Here is a 20,924-nt window from a genome sequence, read left to right as displayed (position 1 = left end):
ATAGACTGAAGATTTTATTCTGTTTGCTTTCTCTTATGAAGATCAAACATAACATGGCTAGAAAAACTAGCAGAATTACTAAATATTTTTAATCTTAATTTTAAGAATTAGTAATTTTTTATTGTTGTTCCTCTTTTTTAGGAAAATTGTGCAGCACAAAAAGCACTTTTAAAAAATATATTGGCTATTACATTGAAAAATAACTGATAAAATTAATTCAGCTGGTTTCTACTGAAATGTGATAGGCTCAAAATGTCTCACTGTAGAATGAAGTTCATTTCTGATGTAATACTTTTGACTTTGCTCAGTTTGTAGCTGTCTCTTTTTCCTGCAAATATCTCTCATTTTTCTAATGTCTTTAAATGCACAAGTGTTCATCTGGTGGGGGTTGAAGGGGTGCTTTTTTTTTTTTTTAAAAAAAAAACCAACAGCTTGGCATTATTATGCATAAAAAAATTGGAAAATAATTCTCTAGTAATTTTATACACTTAAGTTGTATTGTTATGTGTGAACCATATAACTTCCTTTTCAATTGTCAAGTTAAATTTGAATCTTGCTCAAATGGACTTAATTACAAAACCTGAAATCTTACTCTTTCTACAGATTATACATTGCATAAAAATGCATTTTCTTTTCTTCAGGTTTTTAAAAAAATGCTTATTTATGGGTTTAAACTACCCATAAAATCGAAAGCACTCTCAAGTGGAATGGAAAATTTCATAGCTGTGCCCTGGTATGGCTGACTAAAAATGTTCATATGGTACTTTAAGCACTTTTAGTATGCTGGTGTCTGACAAATGGCTTCTTGTTTGTCACATGGTCTGAAATGGTTACTCTTCAGCTTATACTTTGTGATACTATTGCTGCTTTTACTTTGTTACGTAAATGGCAGGCCTCAACATACACATTTCTGTCCTGTAAGGTTCACTTGCCATTCGTGGCAAGTGTTTATACTGTCTGTATAAATAATGAAGTAATAGTATGCTTATAGGAGGTCTTTCTAAAGTCTTTTTCTAAAGTTAGTTTGGTAAACCTTGTGTCATAAAAGTTAGTAGAGTCACTATCTATGTAAATATTTTTTAAAGGTTTTGATTGCTTTTGTTTCGTTATTTAAGGGTGGAAAATGCATTTGTAAGTGTTCACAGTGCACCTTGTATCAGAAGGTATTAAGGTTTAAAAAGCTAGATTTAGGAGTACAAGTAACAAAACTGTGCTGTGGCTGAGGTCTGGGATAAATATGGTCCTTATCTGAATCTCAGAACAATTCCTGTAGAGGAAGAAGTATGTTTATTCAGTAAATAGTATTGGAGGTATAATATGTATTTTAGCTCAGTTTCCAAAGGAAGTAAATCCTTATATGATCCTGCCTTGCAGGCAGGAAGATGCAGGGGAGTGTTTGTACTGTCTGTGTTTGCCTGTACATCTGTCCCCTCTTGCCTGCTAGCTTTTGAACCTGTTGCATCATTTAAAAAAAAAATGATAGAGGAGGAGTTATTTTACTGATAATCCAGTTCCTATAAGTTTTGGGATTGTAGATATTAAGGATTTCACTTTAAGCTTCTGTGTGAGCTCCTCTACTTGATAGAGATCACCTGTGGGAAAAAGACCTCACAAGCATTTTAAGACCATGGCGATTTCAGTTTCAATTTACATTTTTGGTGTATTTTTTTTACTGTTCCCTCTTGCTTTTTTACCCTACAGTATTTCATTAAATGAATTTTGAGGCATTCATATTGAATTTTTGGTTTTTAACATTCTCATTTCAATAGTGAGCCCTTTCCAAAAGATTTGCTAAAATTATGAGGAAAAGAGTTCCTTTCTGTAAATATTTAACTACTACATTGCAGGTACCAGGTAATCAAGCAGGAGTTTCCCTTCTGCCTTGCTATCATGAGGTTTCTAAAGATGTGGAGTTCTTTATGGTTCTCTCTTACTTCAGCTGCTCCATGTCTATTCTAATTGTTTTAATGAACCAAGTTCCTTGTTTGAGTAGGTGTATGACTGTTGTGTACCTCTTTGAAGTTGTTTATGTTGCTGGAATTAAACTTTACCAAATTAATTTTGATCTTCTTTCTAATGCACTACTTTATTAAACATAATTTTTGCTACAAGTGCAAACAAATTACAAGGCTTTATGAATAATTTTATCTATATTGGGAGGAAGGGAGAAAGTAAGAAGGTAAAGAGATGACAGATTTAGATGTTACCTCGGTTTTTCTAGTTTTGAAACCAAACTATAACTTTCATACACTTAGTTGCAGAAGTAATGTTGGGATAGGGCTTGTAGCAGAGGTGGAGTTGTATTCTTCATTTTAAAATATCTTTTACTGTAGTGGCAGCTGCCAAGCAGTGATACTGTAATAATATTTTGGCAAACACCTATTCCTGCTATGGTAGGAAAACAGAAAAACACCATGAAATAAGGCATATTTACATGTTTAATAATGCTTTTGTTTTGATTTTTCTATTATGTGTGTGGATTAGCATGTTTTCTCTTTATAAACCTGGAACTAGTCTCATAATACACAGTTCCTCCAGTTAATCTGTTAAAATTCAAAGTGTGGACTAATGTTTTTAGCTCTGACATAGTCTGACTTCTTCCTGGTGAAGAGAAGCACACACACACGGAGGCTGAAATATGTGCAGATCTTAATTTTCATATATGTTTAAAATTAGTGAAAATTTGCTGTGAACAAAAGAGCATTGAAAAAATTAATTTGATATGATGCAACTGTCAAAACTTACTGAGATGTGCTGAGCTTGAATCTTGCTTGCTACCTGCCAAAAAAATAACCCTGGCTGCTTTTCAGTTTATGACTGGAGAAAATTTCTTTATTATGTTCCTAAATCATTATTTTTTTTAAAAAGAAAAAAGTATATGACACTCAGATGGTAATATTTGAAAGAAAACAATGGAAATAATGTTTGTTTTATGTTAAATAGGGTAACATTTTGTCACTTGTGTAAATAATTATTGGCTCTTGAATAAGTACCCTGTGCTTTTTGAATGAAAGGTAGCATTGCATAAGTGTTGGGACTTAAACAATTATTTAAGATATCTTTCTGCAATTTAAATATTGTCATTTGGCTTCATGTTTTTAAAAAAGCTTGCTAGCTTTTAGCTGAAATTTCATTTCCCAGTTTATCTTGTATAAAAGCTGGTAAGGAGGAAAGATCAGGTGGTGCTGCAGCATCCATACACTGTAGTTGAATGCTAAGAGTTCCTTCAGACTGTCTTGTACTCTCTCACCCCTGCTCTGAGCCCCAAGATTCAAAAATGCTTGCATAATTGGGTACTGTTTTGTGACTTATTAATTGCTCTCTTGGGTATATAGTTGCATGTGAGCCAGATTGGCTATTTTCCCAGCTTGCATCACTGGCAGCTGTTTTGCTTGAGGCAGATGGCTTCTAAGAGAAGCACCCATAAATTAGGCCATTGCTACTTTTTTCACACCGTTCTCTGAGAGATAACCTGATGAGATGACGTTTCAAAGTGGGTTTTGTACACCCTGCTTAATTTCTTTACAACTGTCTAAACAGCACATTTTACAGTCATCTCTTTTTTTTAGAAGAATTTTAGGGCATGAAAATGTTAAATTGTATTAAGAACCATTGGTGATGTTTTCTATACGAAAGAAGGTTCTGAAAAAAAGAATTCGTGTCAGAAAGAAGAAAAAACCTTAATACCCTTTACATAGTGAGAGTAAGAATATTTTTAAGGGCAGTAGCTAGAGAGGAAATAGAATAGTGTATATAGGAAAACTTCAGTGGTCTGCCTAAGTGTTTTAGACATATTTGTGTGTAATATTTTTCTTCTGGACTTTGTGCTCACAGTTCCCATGTAGAAGTTTAATAGCTAGACTTCTAGAAAAATACTTCTAAGGGAGTAGTTTTGAGACTTGTGCAATTTACTTGTATTTAAGAATTCTATTACTTTTGCTGACTGTTTATTCATTTGTTCCTGTACTGCTGTATTTTGTTAAAGCAAATTAATTTTGGTCTAGTTTGTGCCTTGAAGATTTTTCTTTACTGTGTTAACCATGCCAGCAATCCTCCAGTGGGTTTTAATAACCACCTTTACTATAGAGACAGCTTCTGAAATTCATGTCTCTGTGTACATCTTTGCAATAAGGCATGTGTTTGAGAAATATGATATTTTATTTGGACTGATACTCCAGAAAATAAAGGATTATTAAAGGAAACATCAGTAATTACCTCCAGTGAAGTCCTAAGCTTTCATGCTCGGGTGGCAAGTTGGGAAGGTTTCTAGATCTAACTGATGTCTAGTTAGGACATGCTATAAAGGAGGGAAAAATGGGCTCTGAAAGAGGATTGGTCTCGGACAGAATTTAGCTTGGAAAAAATACTTTTGTGTTTTTCTTCCATGAGGAAACAATCATCTTGAGTTGAGCTGTATCAGAGCTTTTAATCTACAATATTGGTCCAAGCTGCCTTTGTATGTGGACTACTGTTAAATCTCAGTGTTTTGTTGCCGCCTTGCCTTACCATGAAGAAGTACTTGCGAGCAGCTCTGCTTACAGACTGGCCACAGAAACAAAGTCTGTCTGTATTTATCATGCTGTTATCTATAAATTGCTTTTTAGTAGTTGAAACAGTTAAATAGTTAATGGCTTTTGTGGTTATGACAGGTGTCTGTTGATTCCCCCCTGCCCCCAGTATTTTTAATTTTCTTGAAATGCCAGATTTGTTCATTTTACTACTGAGGGGAGGTGCTGAAATGTGACGGTGGTCTTCCTGCTCTACTGAACTTGCTATATAATTCTTCTTTATATGTGCAAAAGATACTGTAGGTTTGTGCATATTCTTTGCAAGGCAAGAATGAAGTCAGAATCTGAAGATAGATACGATCTATCTTTTGCTGTAAGTGTTCAAATCAGAATTATTTTTTAAAATAATATTAATTTGGGGAGGATGGGATTTCTGTGCTCCCACATAGTCCATAGAGATGAGGTGATTTGGAGCATTTCTGGCTAGGCTGCATATGACATAATCTAGAGCAAATATTTAAAACATTTATTGACACATACTCTCTTTTAAGTAAAATTAGCTTCTGCCAAAAGACCCAGATATTCTCATAAAAAAATAGGCTCTAGGGTAAACCAGTCGGTAGTTATGAGATAGGTGCAGAAATTACTACAATCTGTTATGTCCTATGTAAGTAAAGAATAAAACTAGCCCCTTTGGGCATGGTATTTGTCTGTGTGTATCCTGGTTTATCTTCTGCTGTTAAAGCTTCACTTGGCTGCTCTTCAGCGTCAAAAGATACTTTCAGCAGTCAGTGGCATAATTGAAGCACAGAAAATGCAGGCAACTGCCATCGCAGAGCTCCAAAGTGTGTGTCTCCTTGTTTGCATTAAACTGTAGTTAGTAACCGGTCTTTAATGATGCTACCATTTTTGATTGATACTTGCGTAACTGTCTTCGCTGAACAAGAAAGCATCACTGCAAAGGTAGACCTAAAAAAATTCCTATCATGATGCTCTGAAGTAGAGAGAGGGGTTTAGGTAAAGTCAAACTGCTGTGTGGTTGGGGTTTTTCTCTTGTAAAAATGTGAAAGTAGGAAAAAAAGAAACAGCAAAGGTTGTTGGCAATTTTCAGCTGAGTTGGGTTTGTTTATTGTGGGGTTTTTTTTTTTTTGGTAAAGCCTGTCTTCCTCAAAATTTGAGAGATTTTTCGTTTGTTTGTTTTTCCTGCCAACTACTTCCTACTGACTGATCTCTGGGTCAGAATCCCTGGTAATAATGTATAGCAATTAGCCTGTGTCTTGCTGATCTAATTGCTCATTTAGGCCAGCTCAGTGTCCTTGGCAGAAACAAATAAAAAAAGTTAGATGGTATGAACAGATGAATTGAAAAGAGGGTTTTTTTTAAAAAAAAAGGAAAGGCAAAAAAGGTAACAGAAGAAATCATTCCTTCTGTCCATATATTTCAGACGATTCTGTCAATCTGTTTTTGCATTTCAGAGTTTATGGCTGCCTGACTTTAATCTTTTGTTTGAAACATTTGAGTTGTAAAGTATCTTTGTTTTCAGTAGCACCCATGACACAAACTTAACATGTCAGTGATTTTTCCTTCTCATTATACTAGTATAAACAGAACTTTCTCTGTATAAAAATTTGTTTGTATCTGTCTTTAATACAGATTATTTGCTATAATATAGTTGAAGTGGTAAATATTCTGTATCTACTTATCATAACTTTTCAGGGGAATAAGTTATTGGTTATTTTGGTTACCCTTACTTCAAAACATTCCCACTTGAATATGATAATTAGTTTAATCTTAAATTATGCTATTTGCAGCTGGGTGAAGAAAATGTTGTAGTGATAGACATGAAGAAACTAGCATGGTTCAAAAGAATAAATACCCTTCACCTGAAGATGTGTTCTTCACTTTTCCTATCATATGACCATCTCTATTTAAAAGGACATGTGAACTTACGTTTAAAAATTGTTCTTTCAGGTTATTTGATCCAGTGCTGATAAGTGGTAATGTGGTGATATGGTAATTGGCCATCACCATCAAATTAAAAAAAGACAATTACATAGATAGAGCAATCACGGACCTTTGCAGGACAATCTAAGCAGTCTGGAAAATGCATTTAAAATATGAAATAATACTGTTGAAATAAAATAGCAAGTTAAGGAATGGTAATTTAGACTCTCACCAGAATATTAGTCCTTCCTTATTTCTCTTTTCCCCTCCCTCGGTCTGCTGCTCATCTTGTTTCTCTTCAAGCAGTAATAGTAAAATTATTGGAGGATAAAGAATGGGGAACAGACTGAACTTGTTTCCATTTAGGACTATAATTGGTAATAAATACCTTTTAATTTAAAATTTAAAATACAGCTTCTGAACATCACTAGCTAGTTTTAAGAATAGGGCTAATCTCAAGAATTCTTACACATCTTTTCTGAATTTGTGTTCTTTTAAGCTATTCGGTGATATAATAGTTTCGAAGCTTGTACCTTTTGCCTTTTAAAGCAGGTATAGTTACAGTTGTGACAGTGCCTGTCATCTTCAGATTAGACTTGCAATTCACTCTGTTCTTCAAGAAGTAGTTTCTAATTGGGTGTGCTGATAACAGATGCATCAGTGTGTTTGTTTAGTTAAGTGTAAGCAAGTTCTCAGCTTTATTGGCTTGCTATCTACCATATACCTATACAAGAATGTAAAAAGTCTGAGAAGGAAATGTAATGGAGGGTTCCCAAGCTCTTTGATCTGTCTTGTATTTAAGTTTTGAAGAAGGTGCATACTTAGTTATTGGTGGAGGAGAGCTAGATCATTAGTGTCAATTATTCTGCAAAAGGAACAAATGGATTAGGTTATATTTAAGCCATAATATAAACAAATCTGATGGATAGTATTTTTTTTTTAACTGTATTTCTTTTAAAGGGAATGACTGGGTCATACGGAACTCTGAAGGGAGTCAGAGACTGCTGCTATTCTTAGGAGCATATTGGGTAGTGGGAAGAGGGGAAGCTTCCAGATTACAAGAATGAAGGAAGAATTAGTTTTACAGAAAGGAGCAGGAACCTGTAGTTCAAAGGCAGATATGGATAAGAGCAGCAACTTTATAACTAGGCCTCAGAAGGAAACTTCCTAATGACAGAAAAGGATAGTACACTTTGCTGCAACTAGGAGAATTGCTAAGATGGGACCATTTTTATAATTGCTTATTTTGTATTAATTGGAGATGATAACAAAATGGTCCACCCAGCCTAGGCTTTTTATCTTTAATAATAGTCAGTAGTAACATTTGTTTCAGAATTGTTTTTTTTCTACCCTGGTGTCTTTGCCATGTTTTCTGAAATTACAATGTGGTCCATCCTTAGCTAGAGGATACGTCTGGGCTGTGATGAGTAGCCATGGATTTGATCAGTCTCTGTGAGCTTTTTTTAACATCTTTGGTTGCATTTAGTTTTTTGTAAAAACCTGCAGTAATGACTGCAATAATTTAATTATGTACTGTGTGAGAAGTACCTCCTTTGGCTTGTTTCAAGCCTGCTGCCAGATGATCTAATTACATGGCCCTCATTCATATGCTTGTGATCACTACTGACTAACCTTTCTGTATTTACCTTCTCCATCACATTGGTAACTATAACCCTCCATTTTCCTCACACTTGAGGGATCTAGGTCTGTATACCTCACAGTAGAAGCTGCTGCATGTATTTGATTTCTCTTATTAGCCTATCCTTTTTTATTTTTTTCTATACTTCTGTATCTACAGGCAGCACTTAGACAGTGGGCATAGCATGGATTTATCCAGTGACACTCTTTTTTTATTGTTTGATGTTCCCCTTCTAATATTTCATTTAACATCTTTGAGAATTGGTCTGGTGCAAATGACTCAAAGATGGTTTTGCTGTTTGATGTTGATGTAATATGAGCCCAATTTTCTATATAAACAGTTTAAAATTTATTTTTGTTCTCAGCATTTACTCATTAGTACTGAATTTCAGCAATGTCAATAAGACTCGCTATTGAGATCTTTTGATGCTTTTTCATAACCAACTCTATTTGTGACTAGCCTCAGGAATTTTGTGTCATCAGTTTATGTTGACAGGTCAGACTTCTGTTGCCTTTTCAATTCATTTTGAGTGGGGTGATTAAGATAGATACCAGCTTGAATCTTTGAGGAATTCTCTATTGGCAGGTGTGGCTTTTTTTTTTCTTTTTGTGAATGTTTTACTCTTATTCTATAATTTCTTTGTTTTAAAAAATTGCTAATCCAGAAGAGAGCCATCCCTTTCTTCCCATGTACACGTGATTTCTTCAGGAGCATTAAGGGGAGACCATGTCAAAGTTTTTGTTTGTTTGTGTTTGGTTGGTTTTTTTGTTGTTGTTGTTTGGGGTTTTTTTTTTGGTTGATCAAAGTCCAATGACTGACCAGTTCACTTATTGGTGTGTGCGGTATGTTTCAAAGAGTCCAGTAGATTTTTTGGGCATGGTATCCTTGTATGAAAAATCCTACTGATTTTTGTCAATGTTTCATTTAAATGGTGCATCCATAAATTCATTTTATAGGGTTTTTTCTCAGTGTCTTCCCCCTCCCCAGGTTTCTGCCTATTTCCTCAGGCAGTTTCCCCACATTCTTCTGGATCCCTTTAAAAGCTGATGTTATAGCTGCTAGTTTCTGTTCCTGTGGTACAAACACAACTTGTGATTGGTTATACCACATTGTAGAGATTTTCCTGCTTTGAAGGTTACTGTAATAAAATCTTATCTTTCATGTATCGGATCAGGCATGATTAAATATTTGATTATTTATGTTGGCCCATCTTACTCCTAGTTTAGTTTGTATGTGCTTTACAAGGGTATTGGATTAATATATAAATTTTGAATGCAATAATTAACTGATACATTTCAAATACAAAAATAGAGAAAAAATTCTAATTGCTCCATTTCACTGTAAAGACTGTAATTAAATGCTGTAGAAGGTATTTGTCATATGTATTAATTTTAGAATGAAATCTATAATACCTGTAATGTAATGGAAAACCCCTTTGTTTTTAAAGCATAAGGTGTATTGCTTTCAGTTAAAAAAAAAAGTACAATAAGTATAGAACTATTTGCCTTTTTCATAAAGATTATGAGGATTTTTTAAAATGGAATAGCCAATTACAATGGTCTGACAGCTGTTGTAAAACTTTTTCTGTTTGCCTCATTGGGACAGTATTTTTCTGGTCAGATGTTGCCGGGAATCTTGGCATCCCATAGTTTTTCCATGGTTAGTGTTTGTTTTAAATTCTAGGTATTTTCCCCTTTTCTGCTTTAAAAAAAATCAAAACATATGCAAGTGCTAGGAGATGCTAGTTGAGAGTTGGATTTGTTGGTAAGAACATAAATTAGTCAAAGACGAGTGTAGACTTCTTTTTGTTAGGGTCATCTCATTAATAGCTATTTTGAAAACATAGTCTGAAAGATACTTCATAGCAAACACATTAAAGGCTATTAGAACAAGCCTGAGAAATGAAAAAATTAGTGGTGTTCTCCAAAGAAAAGTTATTTTGCATGCATTTATAATATTTGATGGATTTATTGGGTATGCTACACTGAAACTTTATTGCAATAATAATACTTGTCCCAAATGGCAAATGATATTCTCACTGCCAGTGTTGTTTTCTGTAGGCATGTAACTTTCACTACTGTGATGATTTTGCTAAAAATGCCTTGCAGTGTAAAAGAACATTTAAACATTTATACTTTTACACTTTTAATTAAACATTATTTAATTATTTATTAATTAATTATTTAATTAAACATTAACATTTATATTTTTCTGCTTGTATAGGAAAGGCTGGTGAACTATTCTTATCTTACCATCACTGGAAGACACTTGACACATCTTGACCTCCTTGTTTCGTATTAGTTTCTCCACCTTAGTCACACTACCAAAATGAAAGAAAAAAAATAAGTAATTGTGTTAAGTCAGGGTATTTTTACAATTGATTCAACCTGATGTATTGCAAGGTTTGATTTTTGGCTTGGGGTTTTCTTTTTGGGATGGGGTAATCAATTTCACTCATCAAAATTGTAGAAGAACTTACTATAGAAAAAGAAGTCTGTAGTGTATTCCCACTTAGAATAAGGAACAAGTTAACCACTATTTTTCACAATTCTCTCTTGTCTTACAATTTCATATGCCTGTATTCAAAAACCTTTGCAAAAAAAAAATATCCCTAATTGTAACCTGTGCCCTATGACCAGGGTAACAAAGTGGCTTAGAGAGTAAGTCAAAACACTGGAGTGAAAACAGGCTTTTGGTTGTGATTTTCCCTTACCTTTGCAGAAGGTTATACAATTATGTCTTCAAGTGTGGGAGAGTCCTGTGATAATTTCAACAGCAGACTGGAATATAATTTATGAAAAGGCCAATGAAGAAAAAGAACCTGTATTTTGGATATGTTGACTGTGGGAGAGAGAGGATTTTTCTTACCTGGAAGCATACCTTTAGTTACCACATTAGCAGAGTGTGAAACCTGGCTTACATCTACATAAAGTAAATCTGTTTCAGGAGCCTATGCGATTAAATGTTATAAAAAACCCCATAGCATTTCACAACTTCTGGAGTTTTAGGGTGTCAGGGATTCTTTTCCCCTCTTTTAACTGAAATCTGAGCTTGTTCATCTCTCAGTTTTTTCAAAGAGAAATTTTTTACGAGATTAGTAGCTGGTAGCAACCATCAGAGGTGTCTGACTGCATACTCTCTTCCTAGAGAGTTGAGTTCATCACAAGGCAAGGTGGAACAGTGTGTGCCCCCCTCCCCGTACTGCTAGTGGTGATTGCTTTGTTCACTTGGCACATGCAAGATAAAATGCCATCAGGATCTATCTATGCAAGACTTGCCATTTGGGGTCAAAGTGGATCTCCCCAACTAGTTTTATTTAATCTAGTCATCATTTAATGTTACAAGTGGGAAGACATCATTGTTCTTTCTTTTTCATATGGAACAACATTACAACATGGAAAAAAATATTTCTGTGTTCTTTCAAATCTGCTGCCATTTGAGATTTTTCTCAGCTGCTTACAAAGCTGCCAACAAAAGTACTACTTAACATGAATACATTAGAGAAAAGTAAACTGGCAGTTTCTATAAAATGCAGCAATTTGCATTCCCTTGTTCTCAGTTTCTGACAGCAATCTGTGTTACGTACTTAAGAGTTTCAATATTTTTTCCCCCAAGAGATCTCATCTTGTATTTTCTGGCACTCCAGCAAGAAACTTGTCCATTAAGATAACTTTTTTATACTGATTTAACTTTCACTAACACAATTGCTCTTCTAATCAAACTCATAATTGTACTCTCTCATCTGTTTTTAAATTATTGCTTTTAATTCTTTAACTTGAGCAACTGAGCATTAAGTTAGTTCAGTCCAGTGTGTAACTTTCAACCACAGCAGTGCTGCAATATTTGCTTTCCTTTATGACATAATATCTTCTTTGGCTGCTTGACAATTTTCTTTCAGCTTACTTTCCTAACTTCAGTGCCTGTAATGTTTCTTTTTGGGTCATCATCAAGTTATTGAAAGAAAACAACACTGATCTTGTGTAAAGCTTGTACCTTGTGGCGATTTTGTAAATAAAAATCCTTAAGGCAGCAATTAATGATATAAAATAAAGAAGTGGTGATGTTTAGTGATTTAGATGTTTTGTTACTCTGAAGGTGCTGTGTCACTGAATGAACTAGTGTGAGAAATTTGAAAATACAGCCTCATGGTCTGAAAAAAAAGAAGTCTTATAGTTGTTCTCCAGCTAACTTCAGGCATAAGCTTTTGCAAAAACAAATTGTTCAGTGGGTAGACTGTGTGAAAGTGTTGTGGATTGTTTGCTTCCTCACTGTGCGGATTTGGCACTGACAGATTCAAAATGAAAGGGAACTTTGCCTTATTTATATTTAACTTGTGAAATGCCGTTGTATATGATACTGGATCTATCAGAAGTTCACTTGAGTTCTGAAAAGATGATCAGAGAAATGCAAAGGTGAAAAAAAATCTATTGACCTTTGTAACATACAAAGGCATACATAGAATGTATGGCTCCTTGAGCTGTGCTGCTGAGGCTGAAAGAATGTTCTGAGAATATTAAGTAAGCACTGCTTACTTTAGAATATTCTTATCTTGAGGTGGCTGCTGTTGTCAGTGGCAGAATACTGGACTAGATGATCATTTGGTCGAATTCATTTGATGTGAACCATTCTCACTTTCATGTTTTGGGCTGAGTTGTACAGCTTAATTTTATGCTGCTTGTTATAGAGGCAGACTTGGGGAGGGAGGAGAAATGTAAGCATTTTTGTGAGATTGTAGAGTAAGTTGTGATTAAAAATCTTTGAAAAATTCAGTATCTTCTTCAGTTCAGTACTAAAAAAAGTCCTTGTGGTTGTATGAAATAGTTTCTCTTTGCTGAAAAGAAAAAGATCTGAGATTCATTCCTATATCTCTAGTGTAATAGGTGAGGAAAACAAACCCACTTGATTAAAAAAATTAAGTCAATAGAGGGGAATAAGTGGTTTTCAATTACTGCATTAAGAATATATCAGCATACAGTAAAATGCTTCAGTGTAAGATTTGTGCATATCTTTCTATTGCAGAAAGGTAAAATTGGACGTGCCGCACTCTGTCTGTCCCAACATGGTACATAAGTGTGTCAATACAGCAGTAAAGGCTTGTACTACATATAATTGTAAAATAATGCCAATAGGTAAATAGTAAAAGGATGTTTTGGGAGCAATTTCTAGATTTTGCTTTTTGTAAAATAAACACTACTTCAAAAAATGGTTTTAGGTTTTGGATGACAGTAAAAGTAGTACAGAATGCCAGAACACCGAAGCAACTGTACCAGATCAGAGCAGTAATCCACCTAGCACTATTTCTTTTCTTTGATGGTGATTAGAACCACATGCTCTAAAGGAAAATGCTTATAATGGGCAATTAAAGGATCTGCACATAGCAGGCTTTTTTCCTCTGCCCTCCCTCCCCCAGTTGCCATAAATTACTGGTTGGCCTTTACTCTGACATGCAAGTCTGACAAAACCTAGAAGGAAGAGGAAATGACCTAAGTGTGGTTTTAGCCAGTTTTTTTCATTACCTACATAAAAAGAAAAAAACCCCAAACCCTACTTTCCCTTGATAGACAAAACACCTTTTAGAACCTTTCTGAAACATTTGAAAATCTTAAAAATATTAAAAGATTGGAGCAAACATAACAAGCAATAAGAAAACTGAAAACTTTCTACAGCAAAGTAGAAGCTGACCTGCTGATGCTCCTGGTTACAAAAGCAGAAGTAGCATGTCTCTTTAAAAACAAGCAAAGCAAACACATAAAAAAGAAACAAAACCCAGCCAAACAAAAAAAAATTTTTTTCTCCTTGCAGGGAGTAATACTAACTTTAAGAACAAGCCTGCTGAAAGCTTATTTGAAACTTTACTATAAGTGGAGCATTTTTTCTGTTTTTGTATCTGTGCTGAGGACAAAGTTACTGAAAACAGTAACTAAACATGGAGACTCTGAACTGACTTGTTAAAGTTTACTTAAGTGCAGCTCTTGTCAAAGATTTGTGTTTGCAGGGAAGATCAGAATACTGTGGAGTTGGGTGGAAACACTAGGGTGGCCAGACACCTGTATGTTCCAATGTACTTACGTGTCCAGCCAAATATGTTGCAGGTACTATTTAATTTATAGAATAGTATTAACTAAAGCAATTACACAGAAGCAAGTCTCTTTCTGCTGAAAGAAGTTTTAGACTTCTTAAAAAAAGTGAAGATAATGTCTTTTATGAAAAAGTTCAGTAGAGTCAACAACAGTCTAGGATATGACTGTTTCCTTCAGTACATGTACCCAAACCTCAGAACCATGCAAGCACACGCAGTTTCTGTTCAAAGATTGTGGCTATCTGTAGACTTCACAACCTATTAGTCATTTTATGACCTTGGATAAATAAATTGTATAGAATCAGGAAGTGATAAGTATTAGGATTCCAAAAATATCTTGCTATTTTTCCTATACCATATATTTTCATGGAAAAGTTTAGTGGGTAGAGGAATATCATGACTCTAAATGCCTTAAGTATCATACTGAATGCTTTTCCAAGTGCTGTATTTTTTCTTAATTACAATAATCTACTCAAGTGGCGGTTGTTTTGGCCTGCAAGATTTCATAACAGAATGTTGTCTGTTACCTAAATAATGCTACCTCTACTTTGACAGAGTCATTCTTTGGTTGCCTTGCCTTTAGTCTCATACTGAATCCAACTTAACTACTTCATAACATACTGTTCTTCAAAATTTACCTTTTGTACACAGAGGGAAAAAATCCTAAAAAATAAATAAATAAAAACTCCAAGACTTTTAGGTTGTATACTGCTGTGTTTGTTTTTGTGTCATTAAATTACACGGGTTTAAAAAGTTAATTGATTGTAAGCTGTTACAAAAGACTGATTTAGAATTAAAAGCAATGAATACAGCATCAGTCTTGTTTGAAAGGCAGTGATGAAAAGAAATGGATATGTAATGTAACCTTTTTCACATTTTACAATAAATTGTCTTCTCATCTGGTTGTAGAATTTTGCTTTTGAATGAGGTGTTTTTTTACAGAGTTGATTTCTGAATCAAGTTGCTATGGTGTTGGTTTCATTGTTTAGTTAATTCCATGCTTGGTTGCTATGGAAATACTTATTTACAGAGCTGATGCCTAATGGTGTCAAACAGATGATGCTAGCAACTAGGAATCTTTTATATTTGATCAATGAAAGACTTGGCCAGAAGTAGAAACTCATTTTTGTACTCATTTTTGCTCCTTTAAAATTTTGGAGCATGGAATGTGCATGGATGGTGTCAAATAGGACAAGTTTTCTTTTCTTAACAAGCATTAAAGCACATGCTGAATCTCTTGAATAGTATCATCATTGAAACAAAAACTTCCCGCTTACCAAGTTTAGGCAAGCAATCAGCAATATTACAAAGTGTAACCTTGTGTATGGCCTTAGTGTGCACACTTCAGTTTAGGGAATGGAGCATATGTATTCATACATTTCAGTTTTAAAATTGATTTTTAGATTTCTAAGCTCTGAAACGTGGGGTTTTTTCATAGCAGTGTATTTTTAGAACTGTGGAAGTATGATTATTGTCCTTAGTATAACTTTGCACAAATAATTCTTGAGTAGCCAAGATTAATATGATTTTGTATTTTATAAGTTAAATTATTCTGAAAACATCATTACAGTTATCTAGCTAAATATAGTTTGAGGTGAGCATTAAGGTTTTTAAAAAACTTGTTCAAAATATTTGCAGCTTTAAAATGCGGTACTTTTATAGTAATTTTACAACTTGAGAAAAGTAAAACCCATAGGCTTTTATTGCACCTAAACCTTTAGAAGTTTAAAATACTCCTCAAACATGACTTTAGCCATGTGGAGCTGTGGCACTTGCGCAAAGAAGATTCAAAAGAACTCCACCCTCCATGGCATGAACTTGCTTCTGAAAGGCACACCTGTCAGAGGCCCTGAAACACTGGCTGTGCCGTGACAGGAGGGATAACTTATATATCAGAAGAAGATATATACAGAAGAATCATTAAAAACAAAACAAAACCTCCTGAAGATCTCTCAGGTTTCATTGACTGTCTTCTCCCATTTCTCATCCATTTTTAGTTTATTTGGACTATAAGCTTGTCAGAAGAGCAGTTTTTTCCTTTTTCTTTGTTAAAATTACTATTGCTTGTTCCTGTTGCTGTTTGAGCTAGAAGCTGTATTAGGGAAGGCCTTTATTACCATTACTTTGTGTTACTTTGTGTACTTTTTTTAGCAAATGTTTCTGACGTAACTAATAACTTGTACTTTGCAAAAGTGCCGTCCTTAAGTTTTGGTAGTTCTTGGGTTGGTATTCAATAATCGGGACCTTTGCTTCCCCCGCTCCACCCTCCAGTGAGTAGATGGGATACAAATACTGTCAGATAAGTTGATTGATTCTAAAATTCTTGTGTTCAAAGTGCATGGCAGTTCCTCTGGAGTATATGGAAATACTGTGTGGAGTTTTATTTCATAGGCTGAACAGGCTCAGTTATTATAGTTAACGATAATACAGTCCCTGACTGTTATAAAGAATGAGGCATGGTACTGTGTTACACGTGGGGCTTTGTTTTGTTTTTTATTGTCTTTCAAACCCCTAATCAGCTTGACAGGCAGTTCTGTAAGAGCAGCAAAGTGTGCTGGTTGCTCTTTGGGTGGACTGGGGGACTTGGGTTAGTCAGGCTGATACGAGAACTTCTATAAGCTGACCGGTAGTTTGGTGTCCACAGTTATGGGGGGGACACGACTATACATTTCTCACCTTTCAGGAGTCGGTCTGCAATATCAGAGCCCACTGCAGTTTTATTTTCAGAGGAGCTCCCAGATGTGTGATAAGTGTGATGTTGGCATCGACAGTGGATGCTCAAAAGCCAAAACATGTGAGTTGCTAAGCAGAGGTTTTGAGTTGTGGCTTGGAACCTTTATGACTAGCGTTCCCCTTAGATCAGGTGTTTCTTGTTGGAAGAGGTGAGGAAGAACGTTATGTGCAATGCATTACAAAATCTTAGTATTACAGAATACAGATCTTTCTGCAACAAGTCTTATGGTTGCAAAACCAAAAATTGCAGAGGCTCTGCCTACGACCTATTTTAAGGTCTGTTGGTCTGTTCACATTAAGTCAAAATAAACTGTGTCCTTTTTTACTCCTGTTGTAAGATGGATGCAACTCTGGGAACACTTTGTAACCGTTGTCGATGACCCACAGAAATTAATTAAAGCTTCGACTGCCAAACCCCCAACAGCAATAACGCCAGAAATACTGCTCTTTAGTACTCCGGCTCTAACTTGCAAGGCACGGCGTTGTGCTAATTAACCCCGGCCCGGCAGCTGGTGGGGGCTGAAGCGGTATGCCCTGGGGGCTGGGCTGCACCCCCGGCCCCGCGGGGCGCTTTGGGGGGGGGGGGGGGGGCGGCTTGGCTCGCGCGCGCCACCTGCCGGTGTGGCGTTAGCACCTGGGCACACACGGTACCCCCCGCACCCGCTGCCACGGACGGGTCGGGGTCCGGCTGCGGTGCGGATGGGTCCCCCGCCGTGCTCACCGGGGGAAGCGCTCGCTGCAGCCAGCTGCCTCTTGTCCGCCGTGCTTAACGCAAGCAATCGCTACCTCGCGCCCAGAACTTTCCATCAGCTCGTTTTAATTACCTCGCTGTGTGGCGCGTGGAATGAGCCCTCAACGTGTTACAGTTCATGCAGGCTGTGGTAGCCTGCTAGCTGTCTTAATGTACTACACCTGTCTTCTCTCAAGAGATACGACTTCTAATTAATGGTGGTGTATACTGTTGTTTTTTTTTTTTAAATAATCTGTTGGCAACATACAGGTAAATTTAACTTCTGTTTATTTCAAAATTGTTTTGTTTTCTTTGCTGTAAAATTGCTATCCCTGGAGAAGCTTACGTCTTTTGGTTTAAATTACAACAAAAAATTTTCAGTCATGAATCAAAGCTGCAAATTTTTTTGTTTCACTAAAATTGTGTATAGAATGGTGCCCTGCCATTTAAAATATCAAACCATTATTTGCACTGTAAGCAATTTTTGCATAAGATGTGCACATCATTTTACCTTGTGTATCCTGGGTCAGTATGCGACAAGATACAGCAGTAACACTTTCTGTTGAATATTTTCTGCCTCTGCAACCTTGACCCTGTTTCTTTGGTATAGCAGGGCTAAAGCCAAAAGGAAGTTTTGAACTTTTTTAGTCATGGAGCATGACCCCCCAAATCATAACAGTATAGCTTATGGGAGCATGTGTGTGTGTCCATACATGTACACAAAAGCCCCAAGGGCTTGAAAAATGAGTAAAGGAGTTTGCATCAGTAAAAGTAGTTGCAGTTAAAGGTTTGGTACAGAAATTTTCTGGAGTTAGCAAGAGTTAACAAAGTATTTTGTTAAGATCTCATTTAAGACAAATAAATAAAATCAAGTAACATAGCACATATTTAAAAGAAAAATAAAATATTAGAAAGGGAAACCTCTTTTGTGTCCCATAATAGAGGAGGCAAGATTGCAAGCAAGCTAATGCAACTCTGTGGACCATTAGTATCAGAGGTTGCTAATAAACCTAACAAAACTCATGTGGATGTGTGATCTTTGTTGCTGGTTGAGTCAAAAGACAATGAGGCAGATTAATGCAGTCTCTGTGACCAAGTTCAGGAGGACAGAACAAAAGCAAAAATTTTACCTTTGTTTCAGACAGTAAATAAATGTCAGTCTCGAAAGAGAAACTGGAGAATGAAGAAAAACAAAAAAACCACCAACCCCAAAACTGCCCAGATGAACAACTCATTCTAGTTTGCTATGGAAGAAAGACCCCTCCATCTTTATGATGATCATGCTAAAACCAAATACACCAGCAAAATGGGTATGCCCAGATAATGCTGGTCATCATCTTAATGCTTGTCACTGACAGGCTAACAGTCATCTCATAAGCTTATTATTCTTTTTTATTTTTTAATAAATGAGGAGATTGTAGCTAGATAAATCACTTTAAAAAACACCAAAATCCTCCACATCTTAAATTCTTAACTCTTGATTTAGGTCTGCTTGCTTTACACAGTATGAGTTTTGGAGACAGCATAACTTACTCCCAGTTTAAGTACATGCTTAACGGTAGATCATTTCATAGCAAGTGGATGTTGTAACTGTTACCATTAAACCATGTTTAAAGTTATCTCTGTGAACGTAACAGAAGAGAGAAAGAGCCTGTAAATGCTGACCTTGCCTCAATACTGCTAGCATGTTGGCCCATGTTTCTTTAACAACAGTTTCTGCACCTTCTGCTGGACAAGTGCCAGCGTGGAACATTGTTTTTTTTCCATGAAAGAGCTGTTAGTCTTAGAGGAGCAAAACCAAACAGGTCTCACCTATAAAAATAAGTGGGAAAACTTACAGGACTACAGAATATCAGCTACCGAGTGGGGTATTTGCTATTTCTTTGTGCTCTGTAGCTACAGAAAAGAGGAAGAATGTGTTACCTTTATCTTTGTTTAATTTGTGGATGCATGTTGTGCAAATGAATTAATTTATCAGAGAATAATTAGAACCTGTCAAGAAGTCACAAAGACTGAACACTTTTGAAGCAAAACAGACACATGAATTTCATTTCTTGTATGTTGTTTCTATTTATTGTCAGTATAGAAGAAACATTAAGTGAGTGCTGTTGACGTACTTGAAGCTGATAGTATCTTCAGATTGTGTTGCTGACGTTCTTTGGTTTGGTGGGTTTTGTGAAGTTATTCAGAACATGTAGATTTGTAACCGTGTTCAAGTAAAACCTAACAAAACCTCCTGCAAGAAAATGCTTTTAAAATTACCAGGTTTTAACCTGATATAACAGGGAACTTTTTGCCTTTTTAAAAAATAAATGATGTTATTGTAGTGCTTTCTGCTCTGTGTTTATGAAATTGCCACTGTTCGAATGATCCTGGAAAGAAAAAAACCAATGAAATATATTGGAGGTTTTAGGATGGATTTGCTTTTATAAGTTGAGGTGAATAGAAGCAGGAAAACACTGTCACCACTTAATTTAGTGTGTATGTTAAATGATTTATAAACAATCCAGAAATATTGAAACAAGGCCATATAATTATTCTGTCATCAAGGTATCTCCATTGCATGCAATTTCTTTAAACTCTTTAGGACTTTTACTGGGGTAGCATTAACTGAGAAAATGGCCTAAGTTACATATAAAAACATGAAGAGAGAAGCATTTTATATTATATCACATAATCAAGATTTATTCCATTGTTGCTTTTCAACATTAGCATACCACCTATTACACCTTTTTTTCCCCTCTTTTTTTTTTTTTTTTTTTCTTTACAGATGATACTTTGGGATTGGGATTTGAAGCAATGGTACAAACCCTATTACCAGGTCAGTGTATTAAGAATCTAATTATTCTTTTGTGAAATGTGGTTGAATACAGAGTTCACTGTACACTGTCAGATTTCAATTTTTTCATTGATAATTTAAGTAAGTTGTTCTAGTACATTCTAGTTCTGTGTAGCAGAGGCTTGATGTTTAGCAGTTCTGATCAAGATGACAGGGATCTACTTTCTGTGGTGTATATGAGAACAGTCTCAAACCTCACTAAGATGGAAGTAGTTGTTTTGAAATATCCATTAGCATGAGGTCAGGGAGCAATTCCCCAGTCACCAAACTCAGGTCTGCCAGGTTCTCACCTTTTTTCTTGATTGCTTGTTTCTCCCCCTCTCGCGTCAGTGGTGGCATCTAGTTTGCTATTGCTGTTCCTGTTCAGAGATCTATGCCAAGTAAAAACTAAACAATTTTTTGGCAGAATTGTTAGTATTTTTTTTTTCAGTAGAATCAGGATTGATAAAAGT

The 20,924-nt window shown here is 35.6% G+C and overlaps 1 protein-coding gene across 1 annotated transcript in view; it reads left to right on the top strand.

Annotated features, from left to right (window-relative positions):
* The window catches only part of PDE3B (phosphodiesterase 3B), an 87,164-nt gene that overhangs the window by 43,250 nt on the left and 22,990 nt on the right, over window positions 1-20,924 (top strand). Inside the window, exon 2 of the mRNA XM_013298231.3 lies at window positions 20,404-20,454. Within this exon, the coding sequence (XP_013153685.3) occupies window positions 20,404-20,454 (51 nt within the window). The remainder of the gene's footprint in view (window positions 1-20,403; window positions 20,455-20,924) is intronic.

This window comes from Falco peregrinus, chromosome 9 (assembly GCF_023634155.1).
Source record: "Falco peregrinus isolate bFalPer1 chromosome 9, bFalPer1.pri, whole genome shotgun sequence".
Classification (NCBI taxonomy): Eukaryota; Metazoa; Chordata; class Aves; order Falconiformes; family Falconidae; genus Falco; species Falco peregrinus.
The sequence above is the reverse complement of the archived record's forward strand: the minus strand, read 5'-3'. Positions and strand labels throughout refer to the sequence as shown.